At 30.8% G+C, this 16,397-nt stretch overlaps 1 protein-coding gene across 1 annotated transcript; it reads left to right on the top strand.

Moving 5' to 3' along the window:
• Positions 1–1,204: 1,204 nt before the first annotated feature.
• Positions 1,205–6,067, top strand: LOC132727732 (neuropeptide receptor 15-like). Its single transcript, XM_060713299.1, has 2 exons — positions 1,205–1,723; positions 5,052–6,067. Exons 1-2 carry the CDS (start codon positions 1,314–1,316, stop codon positions 5,806–5,808), a joined length of 1,167 nt encoding a protein of 388 aa, XP_060569282.1. The 5' UTR covers positions 1,205–1,313; the 3' UTR covers positions 5,809–6,067.
• Positions 6,068–16,397: the final 10,330 nt, after the last annotated feature.

Raw genomic sequence — 16,397 nt, 5'->3', positions numbered from 1 at the left:
TTTCACCAGAACATTGCAATAGAGTATATTTATAGTTCCTATTATTCCTAATATTAACTGCATTTTATTTAAATGCATCATATTAAAAGAATATCAAGGTATTAAATAGACGCGAAACATGTACCCTGATTTAAAGTAGAATAAATAGGGATTTTGAATTATCTTGATCAGTTAGTGAAGAACAGAATATGGCACCAAAAGTTATCAAGTAAATGACTGACAGAATATGAAATTTTTCGCAGCATCTTTAATTTTAGGAATACATTCACAATTTATGTATTTAGAGTACTTTGTTATATGGATACAATTTTCAGATATTTTAAATTGTAAAATTAGTGAAACTTTTATCACTTAAGCATTAAACAAAGTATCGGCCGTCATCTCGAACTCCACCTCAAATATTTCAATGTCGCAGAACGAAAATAAGTCAGTACTCAGTATTTAAGCAGAACTCAGTTGACCCCTTCAGAACTCTGGACCCCAAAGTGCGTTGATATGTAGCATATTTACGCACTTTGAGGTCAATTTGACCCCAAAGTGCGTTGGACCCCAAAGTGCTGTGCGAAATGTAACGCACTTTGAGGTCGGACCCCAAAGAGCGTTGGAGCCCAAAGTGTGGTGTTACACAGCTTAGACGATACAAGACATCGTTGAACATACAGGGGCACATGTTATATGAATGTAAAATTAACAACAGTATTAAGGCCCTCTTACACTTAAAGATTGATAATCACAATGTTAAAATTAAAAAAAAATTAAGATGAAGCGTAAGAGAAATATTATTGGTGTAGTGTTATATATAAAATGATTTAGATGACAATGTGAGAGAATATTTTTCCAATGATAGTCCAGTATTGAGTCAGTAGGAGAGCGGGGATAGTTTATAAAGATCTATTCAAAACTATCTAAAACAGACGTCTGTCGGGATATGGTATGAAACATACCACGTTTAAAAAATCAAGAACTTGCTTATTATACTTTTGTTGAACAAAAAAAGCAAACAAAAAAAAACAAAGGAGTTCTATTAGCACAAAAAGATGGAAGAGATTTTGGACTTGGTGTGAAAATTTACACAGAATACTTTATTAAAAATACTGAAAATACCAGTTGAGTTACTTACCTAACTCAGTTTGTTTTTATTACTAACCTAGACCTTGACTTCTGTTAAATTTAATGACTGACTATACAAATATTATTTGTTCGATGATTTTAAATTTTTTTAAGAAGGGTGTTATGTGTTTTGTTCATGATGATTTGGAATTAAAAGCAAAATACACTTTATTTATTTAAACAGAACAAGTAGCAAAGAAAACATGACATTGAACAATTCCGATTTTAAATCAGTTTTATCAGGGATACTGGAAGATACGAATGACACTGATGAGGCGGACATTACTGCGGTTGTGGCAACAAAACAAAGTACAGTTATATATCTAACACTCCTCTTTTTTATTATCGGTGTAATAGGAATTATGGGAAACATGTTAGTCATTTTTGCGGTTATTTGTAGCAAAAAAATGAGAACATCTATGACTAATTTACTTATAACAAATTTAGCTTTCGCAGATCTCCTGATAATGGTACTGGGGATTCCAGAAATATTTCAATTTATGATGAACAAAGGCTGGACTTTTGATGATTTGGTGTGCCGTATAAACCGCTACGTGTTGGTGACGTCATTATATGGATCGGTGTTGACGTTAATTTCTTTGTGTGTCGAACGGTACGATATTTATTTTTTGTAGTTATTTTTCGTAATAATCTTTATTCCATATACTTTTCTGCTTTAAAATATTAAGTTAAATCCACTGAAGTATGAAAACGAAATTAATCTTATAAATATATGTCGTGACCATCAATACTTAATCTCAAAATGGAAATTACTGTTTAATTATAATTTCTTCAAATGGAAATACCATAATTGTACATATGTTGATCAGCAGCGATGTTTTCTACAATCATTTTGTTTAAGTATATATCTATTTTCCCATCACATCGGATACTAAGTACGCAACGGCATGGTAAAACAATCAATCATACCAGAATTTCTAGTCAAATTGTTTTCCATTAGAATACCTTACCATTTGCTATACATGTAGTTTACAGATGAATGATGATTAACCGACGGTCTTGATATAAAATGACATTAACTATGTTATATCGGTAAATGCGGCTGCTTTAATATTGACAGTTTTGTCAGACTTTATGTCCTGCAGAAGTTATTGCAGAAGTTTATTATTGACTATCAAAATATCGCAATATATGTAAATTTAAATGCCGCAGTTTTACGTACGTTAGTCCGTCTAAACTAATTCAACTATCATCAGAAATAAATGTTTTCATATTGTAACATCAGAGAAGAAAATCATTTAAAAACAGGATGGTTTAATGTCTCATCAAAACAAAACAAGAAGACATTAAAAGTGATTCGATCTTCCTCATCGTCTGTAAACTTTCTTTAGAAGTCATATCTTTATAAGCTTCATAAATACTGTTGTATGTACATCAAAACTTGTTATCTCAATTATCATTTTAAGAGAACTTAGATACGTATAGATTATCTACCTATACCCTGAAACAAACATATGCTTATTATGAGATATTCACGTGGTTGTATAGCTTGTAGTATTGCTGATTAATAGGTTAATGTGTTAGTTTTCATTCACTTTGTTAAAATGTCTAAAATTCTACTTTTTACGTTTGTAATTTCTAAAGAAAATTATGATAAAGTTAGCCACACAATTCATGTTTCTTAATAATCTTTAGATCTTATCTTTAAATATATTGACTGCTGATAGACAACGACTTTTGAATCTCTTAAACACAAATATAGTTTTGCTTAAGATTGTCACCTTGAACGTTTTGATTACGAAGACTTAAGGTCCTGTCTACACCTATCCAAGTCTTGAATGCAAGTATCATATTCTCATGTATTGGATAGTGTAGACACCCTACTTGAATGGTTTTTAAAGAGAAATTATGTAACATCCATGAAGATAACTTCTTGCAAGAAAATTAGAACAGTTTTTGGCTGTCGAGACACTGATAACACCAGTTTGACACAAAACATGTGCCCGAAGGTTTGATAGTGCTGTTATTTTTATTATTTTCTGACTTTTTGTAATTGATTCAGTGTACATGCCCTTTGAATTTCAGTAAATGATTACAATGTCTTGGTCAAAGGAACAAATCAATACGCTGATACAAAGAAGAGCAAAAAAAAAAAAAAATAATAAATAAAAATAGATACATGTACATTGTAAAAAAATAAACAAGAGCTCTTTTTCAAGTAGAGTCAAAATGGATTTAAAATGATCTTGTTCATTTAGTGAATAACTTTCATCAAATAAAAAATTTGCATCAAAATAATTTTTTGTCACATTTTTTCAATTTTTAAAAGAATGTACGCATTTCATTTACTCCATTGTTTTAGCTAATTGCATCATTTTCCCGCTTTTTTCCACATATTTTAAAGATACGTGATAGTATTGCAAAGACAAAGGTATAAATCCTGGGCTATCTTAATGAGACATTTCAGTAAAAATTGTGCCTGAAAAATTGTTGAAAGGGCCATTTATTTAGCTTATCTAAATGTGACATGTAAGAAACTTGAATAGGTGTAGACGCGGGGCCCGTCTACACCTATCCAAGTCTTGAATGCAAGTATCATATTCTCTTGTATTGCATAGTGTAGACACCCTACTTGAATGAGTTTTAAAGAGAAATTATTGACATCCAAGAAGATAATTCCTTGCAAGAAAGTTAGAACACGTCCTATTTTTCTACAAGTTTTTGGCTGTCAAAACCGGTTTGACACAAAACATGTGCCCCGAAGGTGTGATAATGTTGTTTTTTTTATTTTCTGACTTCTTTTGGTTCATGATCTGTAAATTTTAGTAAATGTCTACAATATCTTGGTCAGAGGTACAGATCAATACACTGATACACAGAAGAGCAAAAAAATCTGTTTTCAAGTAGTCAAAATGGATTTTAAATGATCTTGTTCATTTAGTGAATAATTTTCATCAAATAAGGAATTTGCATCTAAATGTATTTTTTCTCACATTTTCCATTTTTTAAAAGAATGTACGCCTTTCATTAACTTCATTGTTTTAAGCTAATTGCATCATTTTCCCGCTTTTTTTATTCACACATTTTACAGAAACATGATAGTATTGCAAAGACAAAGGTATAAATCCTGGGCAATCTTAATAAGACATTTCAGTAAAACTTGTGCCTGATTATATGTTGAAAGGGCCATTTATTTAGCTTATCTAAATGTGACATGTAAGAAACTTGAATAGGTGTAGCAAGAGAATATGATACTTGCATTCAAGACTTGGATAGGTGTAGACGGGCCCTAAGTAATAGAAAGAGCATCTAAACACGAGGCTATCTGATTTATACGAGGGGGCATAGCCCCCGAGTATAAATCAGATTGCCGAGTGTTTTGATGTTCTTTCTCTTTTGTATCATAGTCAAACATAAAAACACGTTCCCTGTTGTCACAATATGAAACCCCGGAAAAAGGTAACCAATGAACGAGCATCTGAATATGATATTTCTGTCGCTTTCCCTTTTTCTGCCGTCACAATAAGTAAACCCCAGCAAAAATAAGCCTTGGAGTGCGGGTGACTGATACCTGCACTCCAGTTAACTTGTGAACCTTACATATGAATAAATTTACGGTCACCAAAGTAAATGAAGTAATATAGAGAATTATTCATTAATTATACAAAAAAAAACCTTCAGAAGCTTTTAAAGAAGTTTCCCACATTAAAATGAATCATAAAGAAGAAATAAATTATTCTCCAAGAATAAATAAAAGGTTATTTATCCGTCATTTGAATTTGAATACAAGTATGACTGACATCAAAGATAAATATGTCAGTTACAGACACATATGTAACAAAGCAACAAACGATTGTATTATACAAAATATAACCTTAACATAATCTCCACAAAAAACACAGCTTTCATTGATTTGTTTGATCGAAGAAAATAATTAGTTATAAACACATGTGACAATATATTTTATTTCATTATTGCAGGTACATTGCAATTATACATCCGATTAAAGCTCACATCCTATGTAATCGTCGACGCATTGTTGTTGTACTTGGCTGTATATGGCCGTTTGCCTGGCTTGCCGGTCTGCCAACACTTTTCTTCAATCAAGTAAGGCAGGGACATCCGACTCATCCTCATTCGTCAATCAAGTACTGCATGATTCTCTTTCCGGACAATCCTGACTTATACTACATGTTATTCAAAATCACAGAATCGGTGATATTCTATTTTCTCCCTTTGTCTGTTCAACTAACTTTATATGCTTTCGTCAGCAAACACTTGTTTATTGGTTCGGATAGGCTACATCGTACATACACTGTTAGAGATAGGAATGGGACATCAATGGAGCGTTATTCTGAAGCCATACAAGCTAGAAAAGGAGTCGTAAAAATGCTAATGGCCAGCGTCATTGTATATTTTCTTAGTTACTCACCAAATCAAATTTTACTAATTTGGAACACGGTGAGACCAAAAACATTCCATGAAAACTGGTCGTTTCTTGTATTTACCATGATCGTCGCTTATATCAATTCAGCAGCCAATCCAATTTTGTACAGTATTTTCAGTCAGAATTTTAGAGAGTGTTTTCGAGATATACTTTGTCGATGTTGCCCAAAACAACCACAGCGTCGACGTACTTTACGGACCGGAAGTACACCAAGTACATACAATACATATAGCACAACGTCACGGTACTGGAGACATACGTCTTTAGCGTCAGCTGTCACAGATGTGTAATTTAACCAAAATTTTAACCTTACATTTTTCAGACATTTAGATCCCTGTTTAAAATTAAATACTTTTGTTATATTATTTTTCTGGTCGTTCGGATACCACTTAAACTCACGAGCAGAGTCAATCAAACCTCAGCAATTTTCGTCTAATTTTGTTGCTTTCTTTTCTATTTTCTTTTTTTTTCTTCTTTTTTTTCTTTTGCGAGAAATCACCCCTTTTCCAGATAAAGAATGATTTTTGTTGGTTAATAATGAAATGAATAATAATAAAAAAAATAAACCCAATCGATCAATCATTAACTTGATTGCTATTTGTCGTTATTCTATTCAAATTACTTTAAAAAAAAAAACAACAAAAAAACAAAAAAAAAAACCCACAATAATATTCATGTAGTTTAGTAATTATATATATTTATTGAAAATGGTATATTCTTGTTTATATTTAAATAATTAAATATGATAATTTATAACGATAATTCTTAATATTTATATCTATGACGCAACATATCATACGCGCAACCTTTTCTCTCTAAATAACAAGTTGCATTGTTTAACTTCAAAAATATTTTCGGAACTTAGTGTGCCTTTTAATCTCTGTCTAAGTCATGTGAGGACGCGTGATAAATAAACATCAGGTACTTGAAGTTAATAATTGAACACATGTGTTAAACAAATTAATGGAATAAACAGAAGCTATATTTCATTATCAACAGGAATTAATTGCTGCATGTCACATTTGTTTCCGCAACGTATTCAGCATATTCCACCTGGTCATTTTATTACTTTCTGCCCAATATTTAATTTAAAGTTCGTATCATGTTAGACTAGTGAAACATTTAATTTCCCATTTAACATACAGATGTAGCTTTTCGATCAAATTATTGTACGTATATAACTGTGAAGTCTGGTTTTAAATCTGGATTAAATAAAAAAAGGGTTCATACATACACGATCCGTATATAACGCCATTGTACATGTCATAAGATCGTTATTTACTCAAAATAGTCATTAAAACCAGAATAAAATATTGTTGGTGTAAACGTGAGTCTAAAATCTAAAGACATGGTTATGAGCTATACCTGAAAATTCTCCATAACAAAACTTATAAAAAATGGCTTAGCAAGATTAAGACTATCATATAAAACTTTGAAACAGGCGCTAAATTACTAATAGAATACCCCGCGAGGAACGCATATGTGCTAGTAATGAGACAGAAGATGAATTCCATTTTATATACTTTCTCTAATATACGTTGTATTTACATTTTACAGACAGAAAACCAAGTATGTTCAAACAGATTAAATCATAAATAGTACTGAAAAAAGTCTGAATTAATAGGATAGGTTTATTTATGTTATGCTACAAAACATCGAGTTGAAATTATTGAATTACTAAATGCAAAATGTAAGTTAAGTCATGCTATATTTAATATTTGTTTTGATTATTCCTCGAAATTACTTTATGTCTGTTATGAAACATCGTTAAACAGCTGTGTGCTTCACAGTATATAATTAATCTTATCATCCTCCTCCTATATTTATAAGAATGTAAACGTTGAGCTTACTTGAATTTCAATACTTAGAACTTCGTTTTCTGTAAGTATCATCGTGTATATCATGTAACGGACAGGAATCATGCAAAAGTAACACAGCATTGTGCCGAAAGAGCACAACGAAAAGTAATAAACAAATAAATTACATGTATTGAGTTTATCAAACTGAAAAAATGAAGCGTTTGCAAAGTTCATTAAAATATTTGCAGTATAGTGTCTTTTTTTGCAATTAAATGCATTATTGTGCTTATCAATACCTAGGAAGCACTGTAACACCGCACTTTGGGGTCAAACGCACTTTGGGGTTGAACCCCATAGTGCGTTACGCACTTTGGGGTCCAATTTCGACCCCAAAGTGCGTTAAACAGGTACATATGCATTTTTCAACATCAGGCAAACGACCGCACTTTGGGGTCAGAGAAAATTTATGTTCATTATGTTTTAAATAATATAGTGTAGTCAAAGCCAATGGTAAACAAAAATCAAGGTATTAAATAGACACAAAACATGTGCCCTGAATCAATAGGGATTTAAATGGTCTTGATTAATAACTTTCACAAAATAAATCACCAAAAAAAGAATTTGTATCAATGCAGCACGCCTAATTTTCATGAAAATTTTGAAAATTTATTTGAATGTATGATATTGTGGAATAACAAAAAGGAAGCAATTTGCACATTATCAATGGCACTTATAACTTACGTAAATTACCAAAAAGTTGTCAAAATATGCATAAATAGCCCTTAATGCGTTAGTAACGCAGTAGGAATATAGTTGTAAATATTGAAAACTCAGTCATTGACCGCACATAATATGTAAAATATTACTTGAATCTTGAATCATTTTACATTTCCTATAATCGTAGTACATATTTCTCAAGTTTGATTTTATTGAAATATTTTGACTCATTTGGAGGCATGCAGCTTTAAGCTTAAAATATGTTTTTCTAAAAGTTTCCATTTATTTTAAAAGAATGTACACCTTCATTAACTCCGTTGTTTTTAGCTAAATGCATCATTTTCCCGTTTGTTATTTACACATTTTACAGAAATATGATAGTCTTTGCATAGACAAAGGTATAAATTCTGGGTAATCTTAGTAAGACATTTCAGTAAAAAATTTGCCTGATGATATGTTAAAATAGCCATTCATTTAGCTAAATGCGACACATTAGAAACTTGACTAGGTGAAGATGCGGCTTAAGTAGTAGTCCGTACAGGCAGTTAAAAATATCAACTATTTAAGTAGTCGCACATTAAGAGCGAGCTTCAGAATAATGTAAAATTCTCACTGGGGGTATAGAGGGAATTGTGGGGTAGCGATCTCCCCGAGGTTTAAAAGTAACATTTTAAAGGCATATTATGCTTTTATTTGTTTTTCTTCAGCTTTTTTATTTTGATGTTCTTTTATATTATCAAAAAAATACACATTGGCCAATTACCTGAACCATCTTTTTCATCTGTTGCTTTTTGACAATGATGAGTACAGTACTGTTATAGTGATAAGTAGTTTACATATTTTATAATTATGGAAGTCAAATACTACATTGTTTTAACTACTTTTATGACAAATAATTTCACATTTATCGCTACTTTATTCAGGTAACAAGCATCTTACATTTCTCTGATACCATTATTTTATCATTATAAAATTCATCTTTCTAAAGAAGTATGTAAGATTTCCCATTAAAAAAGCATCTGGCGAACAGTTGTTACGGAGGGGGAAAAAATATTAACTGCATTTTATTTCATTCCTTTCATATTTAAAATGGAGCTCAACATGGCACCAAAAGTTATCAAGTAAATGACTGACAGAACGGGATATTTTTCGCAGCATCTTTAAACTTTAGGAATACACGATTTCTGTACTAAAATATTTTGAACGGTGGCAAAAAAGTGACATTTGCAACTTTTTTTTTGTTTTTGATACTTTTTTTTCGTACATATTTTTGGTTGTTTTTTTGTTTGTCATACATTTTTTTTTAGTTTTGAATACATACTTTTTTTAGTTTTGCATACATATTCTTTTTAAGTTTTGCAGACATATTTTATTTTAGTTTTGCATACATATTTCATTTGAGTTTTTGGTACATATTTTATTTTTGTTTTGTTTTTTACTTTTTTCGTACATAATTTTACATGACGCCATTTGCAAAGTAGAGGTTTGGATAATTAAGCTATTTGTAAAACACCATTTTCAAACACTTCGCCATCTGTAAATTACAGTACCCCATTTACAAACGCCATTTGTAAATACCAACATTTTCATTTTTGTAAGTATCAAAAAGATAATAACACTTTTTAGTATATATATATATATATATATATATATATATATATATATATATATATATATATATATATATATATATATATATATATATATATATATATATATATATATATATATATATATATATATATATATATACAGAGACAAAGATATTATCTATGTCTCTGATATATACATGTACATGTATATATATGTATATATATATGTTTTTTTCTAAATCAGTGGAATATAAGGACCTATTTAGATCTTTCATTGTGCATTATTGTAATACACCAGTCCCTTGTAACCATCTCCCTTGCCCCCGGGGGAGTGTGGGTTAAAAAAGAATCGTGTGATGTCTGCGCTGTTCCGGGGCATAAGGCAGGAATGTTATTATCTGAATATGCCCCGCAGGGCGAAGATTTTACCAGTGGTCGGCTTGGTTTTAAGTCAATGCCCCTCCCCCCCCCCGCTATACTCAGGCGGTGGGGTTGAGTGGTCCATATTCATTCACCAATCAACAGCCCTTTCCAAATAGACACTAATATAATAGTAGATAATAATAATAAAAAATACACTAATTATATTAAATACATATGATTTAAAAAATGGGCCGAAAAAGGTCTGCCGAAACCAGACTTGCGCGGCCAAAAACGACTGGGCCGATTCCAAAAAATGGGCCGAAATGTGACCAAACTACTGTGCTAGTTTTATACTCAACTATGGGCTGTTGTGAGATGTGAAGGCTGTTTTGATTGGCTAAAATATGTACGAAAAAAAAAACAAAAAAAAATTGTACGAAAAACTTAAATAAAATATGAATGCAAAGCTCAAAAAAAAAAAAATATGAATGCAAAACTGAAAAAAAATATGTATGCAAAACTTAAATAAAAATATGTATGCAAAACTTAAATAAAAATAAATGCAAATGTCACTTTTATGCCACCGTAATTTTGTTATATGAACAAATTATTATTATTATTGGATATTTTAAGTGGTAAAATTAATGAAACTTTTATCACTTAAGCATCATCAGAGTATTGACCGCCATCTTGAACTCCACCTCAAATATTTCAATGTCGAAGATCGAAAATAAGTCAGTTCTCAGTATTTAAGCAGAACTCAGATTACACCTTTAGACCTCTGGAACCCAAAGTGCGTTGATATGTAGCATATTAACGCACTTTGGGGTCAATTTCTCGATTTTGACCCCAAAGTGCGTTTGACCCCAAAGTGCGGTGCGAAGTTTAACGCACTTTGGGGTCGGACCCCAAAGTGCGTTTGACCCCAAAGTGCGGTGTTACAAAGCACAAAAGTGGCCTTTGCACATATTTTTGACGTTACATATTTTCTCATTCCTGCCTTACTTGATATTTTTACGACGCGGTCCGTTGATATGAAAAATCGACCGGATGTAGATTTTTTTCGTGCATGATTAATCTGCGAAGGGCAAAAGAGAAATAATTATGTAATAAAACATATTTAAAAATTTTTTTTACAAAAAGCTTTGTGGCCAAGATTGCCATAATTGGCATGTCTTTACATGGACAGATGATTTTTAAGAATTCAACATTACGACTACGTCCGACTTGAAAATCATTGAGAGTATTGTTGTAAAAATGTGAAAATATATTAATTAGCATGAAAATAGGCCTACTTAATTCTTCTTGAAATAGATTATACAAAACTAAAGAAATATGTATAACAAGTGGAATTAAAGTAAATTATAAGTCTGTGAAAGGTCAGAACATGTGATAAAGCATGTTCATGAACACGATTTTAGTTTTCAGTTTACCTTATTTAATCTTTTATCCGATTTGACTGTGATGCTAAAAATAAAATTTAAATTTAAAAGTCACATATATATATGTGTAAGTTTACCAAATCTTGATAAGTTAAGAACATTTCCCCATGGTAGAGAATACTGACTAAATCTATATGCATGTTTGAAATAAGACAATACATGATTACAACATAGCTCGTAATGGTTTTTCGTAATAGTATCTTTTTAAAGTTATTACTATAGTTCATATTGATCTTTTTTCTTCTTTGGCTACTATACTATACTGTTAAAGATACGTATTTTAACTGAAGACTTTCTTTATTTATTAGAAATGTGTTTCATTGAAATTCAATTTTGGAAAGCAGACGTTTCCTTGTACGAAAGTAATACCATGTACGCTGATATTTCTTAACATTAAACGATGTTTGATATGTATTACCCCTATGTCATCTTAGTGAAGGAAACACTCTGCTACTTTTGCTGTAATTGATAACAAAAATATGTTGTCCAACTAAGTTCGCTCGAACCCGGAGGGGCGTGCAAGTTTGTTCGAGAGATCGGTAGTTAGAGCCAACCGCAGTTGAGTTTTTATCATGTATCGTACTTTTTAGAAATTGTTATAAACTTGTTTATTACGGTATAAATTGTTACAAATTACTTAGACTTTAGATAAGGGAAGTACAACTATATATTGTCTGCTTAAAACATGTGAAACTAAGATCAACGTGTAAGTATTGAGACATTTTTGTTTTGCGGTTTGAGCCATGATACTACTGAATATCAGTGACCGCTGGTAGATTTTTACTGTAGATGATATCCTATCACCTGTTTATCATTTGCAGACACTCAAAACCAACAATGTATCCACATTTTTGTGCAAAGGATGAGCGCACTACATTTCATAATGATTTACAACCTTATTGAAAAATATAAAAAAACGCTAATACGTGCCGTGATTTAGCGCAAGAAACACACTGGCAGTAATAAAAATTATCATAAGAATTGGCAAATAATTTGGAAATTTTAATGTTTAATTTAGCACCTAATTTCACTTTTAAAGATGACAATTAGTATTTTTGACGAGTGTTTTTGTAGTATATACAAAAGTTTTCCGACGAACTCCGTAACAGTTATCACAAGAACTCCCGACAAGTTATCATAAGAACTCCATCCATCGTGTAACAGTTCCTTCCACGTGCTAATGCTAATTGCCGTTGTTTAAAATAAATATCATTTTCTTAATCAAAGTAATGAAACACATTTGTTCTAATGCATATCTAAAAAATGACAAGCATTCAATGCATGAAATCTTACAATGTGAAGTCCAATAGTAAGCAATATATAGATACTCAAACGATAAGACATTATAAAACAATGTCAGAGGTAAACATCATTATTAATTAAACAAGAGCCACCGCCGAACTGGGCAACGCCAGACTTTTCTAAAAGCAGACAAATAAATGGTTTAAACAAATCTTCAAAAAGAAAATTAAAGAAAAAAGTTTTTCCTTTTTTGAATTTTAATAGGTCTGTCTTCAAATTTGTTGTTTTTTCGTATGAATCCTTTCCATAAATAAATGACAAAGTTTAGAAAATATAATCAAAATTGAAGGTCATTTAAAGTTCAAGGTCATATTTAAATTATATTACATGTCTGTTTGTTCACATGTGTTGTTTTGTTCAAGTATGAATCAAATCCGTACATAAGTTAACGTTTGGTAACAGCTTTACCAAAATTCAATACTTTGACCTTGATGGTCAAGGTTATTCAAAGCTCAAGCTCAAAGCCAGTTCAACCTTTTAGAAGGTATTGTCTATAAGGTTGTTTTCTCAAAGTATGAAAATAATCCATTAATTAATTACCAAATACAGCCAATTAAAGCGATCATCAGTGAAAATGAAATAATTTGATGTTTAATGTTATAAATGAGCCGATGTCAAATTGAGTTTGATATACATCAAGGTCATGGCATAAAAGATTTTGTGTCTAAATATGAATGTTATAAATTTATAAATAACATAGTTATAGCCAGTCACAGACAAAAACAGAAAATTTCATTAATTTCAACTTGGCAATTTAATTAAGGTCAATGTTATATTTAAAATAAATTAAAACTGTTTCACCTGTTTTTCGATAACTAACCCCGGTTATCGGTTACCGATTTCAGCTAAAAACCGACTGTACCCGTTTAAACGGATAAACGTGACACCCCTTAATTTAACCAAATTAAATAATTTGACCTTGATGTTCAAGGTCATATAAAGCTCAAGGTCAAGGTCAGTTCAACCTGTCTTGTCCAAAATGTTATTTTACATAATTCCATTAGTAATTACCAAGTCAATTATTGCAAAAATCAGTGAAAATTCAATAATTTAATCTTCAAGGTCAATGTCATTAAAGAGCAAGGTTGTCTGGTTAACTTGAAGGTATATCCTAAAATATTATATATGTTTGAAGACAATCCATTCAAAAATAACAATAATAATAGTTATAGTGATTAATATCAAAAATCAGCAAAAACAAGCACAGTTTAGACATTTAACATTAAAGGTCAAGGTCAAGGTCATTTATTGAATGAAACTCAAAGTTAGTCTGGTCTGCTTGAAGGTCTTGTCCCAAGGGTTGTTGTGACCAAGTTTAATGATCAACATTATTTTTTGTCCAATCACATTGTAGTATTTTTCAAATTTCTGCTAAGTCTAACTTTGGTTAATATATTAATGTGTACTAACTAAATAAAATTTAGTTAATCTGTCGTCTAACCAGTCTAACAAATTTCAATAATGCATTATATTAGGGAGGAGTTAGAGGTGTGATTTGCACTCTGAATTGTAAAATATCAAGGTTAGCAAAACAATGTCAACGTAAAAAACAATTAAGCGAGGTCAGGTGTTTCTAAATGTGAGGATACAATCAATTAATGTATAACGTAGATAATACATGTGGGGCATGCAGAGACAAATGATTACATAGTAACTTTTTTTCTAAGAAAAATGTCTGTTATAAATTGCTGACTGTTTTAAACTTCTTTTTTGTCTGGAAAAAGTAACCAAAACATAATTTTCTTTCAGTTGAATGGAATGAACTGCATTAACAATCCTTGATATTAAGAATAAATGGACCCCCTCCACCTGTAAACCTAGATTGAAACTGTTTTTCAAATGAGCAAATCAATAGAGATTTTAAATGTTAGTGAATAACTTAAAGCTAATAACGATTTTGTATATATTATTAATCTTATGTTTTTTCTCACATTTTCCATTTATTTATAAAGGATGTACATATTTCATTAACTCCATTGTTTTAACTTAATTGCATCATTTTCCTTGCTGTTTTTTAGAGACATGATAGTCTAAAGGTATAAATTCTGTGACATTTCAGTAAAAAATGTGCCTGATTATTTGTTGATAGGGCAATTATTTAGCTTATCTTAATGTGAAATGTTAGAAACTTGACAAGGTGTAGACATCATGTAGAGCGAAAGGGCGGAGCTATCTGTGATTTAGTGAAATGCCTTGTTTTTGGTTGAAAAAATAATGTTGATCATTAAATAGGTTAATGTTTAATAATATGCATTAACAAAAATAATTGGTCGCCTGCCTGCGACAGGCTTGACCAATTATTTTTGTTAATACATATTATTAAACACTAACCTATACATGAAGACAATACACGAACAATTTAAAAAAGTAATGATGAAGGTTAAAGTTTGCGATCGACATGACTAAAAATACCTCTATTTTTTAAGTCGAGCTAAAAACATAAAAAAGCTGCTGATGATTAGTTATGTAAAATCAATTACAGCGAACTGACAGAATCCTTATAATATTCCACATATGCGTCAATTTCGCTTGTTATCACAAAAAACAATTTTATAGTTGACCTATTATCTCGATGGCAGGATTTTTTTAGAGAATTTAAGACAAACAAGATTAAATAAACTGTGATAAAGACGCTTACGACAAGGCTTAAAGAATATTGAACATTTTGAACATACTAAAAGCGTCCTGGTTAACTACTCGTATGCGACGTTGTTCATGATTTTCAACTAACAAATTATTTGTATTTTCACCCTAACATGCAAATTTTTTTCCGGCCAAAGGCCAAAGAAAACGAACTTATCAGCATTATCAGTTATTTTTGTGAAATGGATACGAAGTTTAAACATTTCATATATTTTACATATTTTTGAGGTATTTAAATAATCCCTAACGATTGAATGGTTTGTTTTTAATGAATGTTTGTGAAAGTATTTCAGATAAGAAAGCTTTCTTTCGGTTCTTTTTTCGGATTTTAGTTTTCTTTCGTTTTCGCAAGTCGTTACAAATCTGCAATCTCACAGGATTGCTGGCCGTAGCGTAACCGGTGCGCGGAGTTTGGCGAGTATTTCGTAACAACAAAACGTTGTCATTTATAAACTTTCTATTCAAATTTCGATTTGTATAAACTTCTATTACTCTTTTGAGCTAAAACGACATTCACAATAATAGAAATAAAAGAATTGCATGACGGTAAAAATGAACTGAGACGAAAAAAATGAGTACGAAATAAATTGGTTTGTTTGTAGTTCTTATTAACTTCTTTTTCACTTTTGAAGGATTTACTTCAGACTTCAATAATTAGCTCAATATTATATTTATGAGTCTATTACCATATTTCCATAGATACGATATGCAAATAAACCAGTTTTAGTTCGGCAGAGTATTCTTTTCAAACCATTTACAGAGCTTGTACTATAACCTTAAGGTATTGACAATGTTTCAAAAAAAATTTAAAACTATATATTATCGTGAAATAACAAAAGTTTACCGCCTTACTTTTATGTCGGTTATAAAGAACAACAACAACAACAAAAATAATAATAATAATAATAATAAAGTTTTCAACAGTGAAAGAACAGTTTCAATATAATCTTAGCCTGTTTCAACCTAACATATTTCGAGTTGTTTTCAGCAGAAAACGACCAGAATGTACCGTGCAAAGAGA

This window comes from Ruditapes philippinarum, unplaced genomic scaffold (genome assembly GCF_026571515.1).
Source record: "Ruditapes philippinarum isolate M1 unplaced genomic scaffold, ASM2657151v2 ctg4201_1_1_1_1, whole genome shotgun sequence".
Taxonomy (NCBI): domain Eukaryota; kingdom Metazoa; phylum Mollusca; class Bivalvia; order Venerida; family Veneridae; genus Ruditapes; species Ruditapes philippinarum.
The sequence above is the reverse complement of the archived record's forward strand: the minus strand, read 5'-3'. Positions and strand labels throughout refer to the sequence as shown.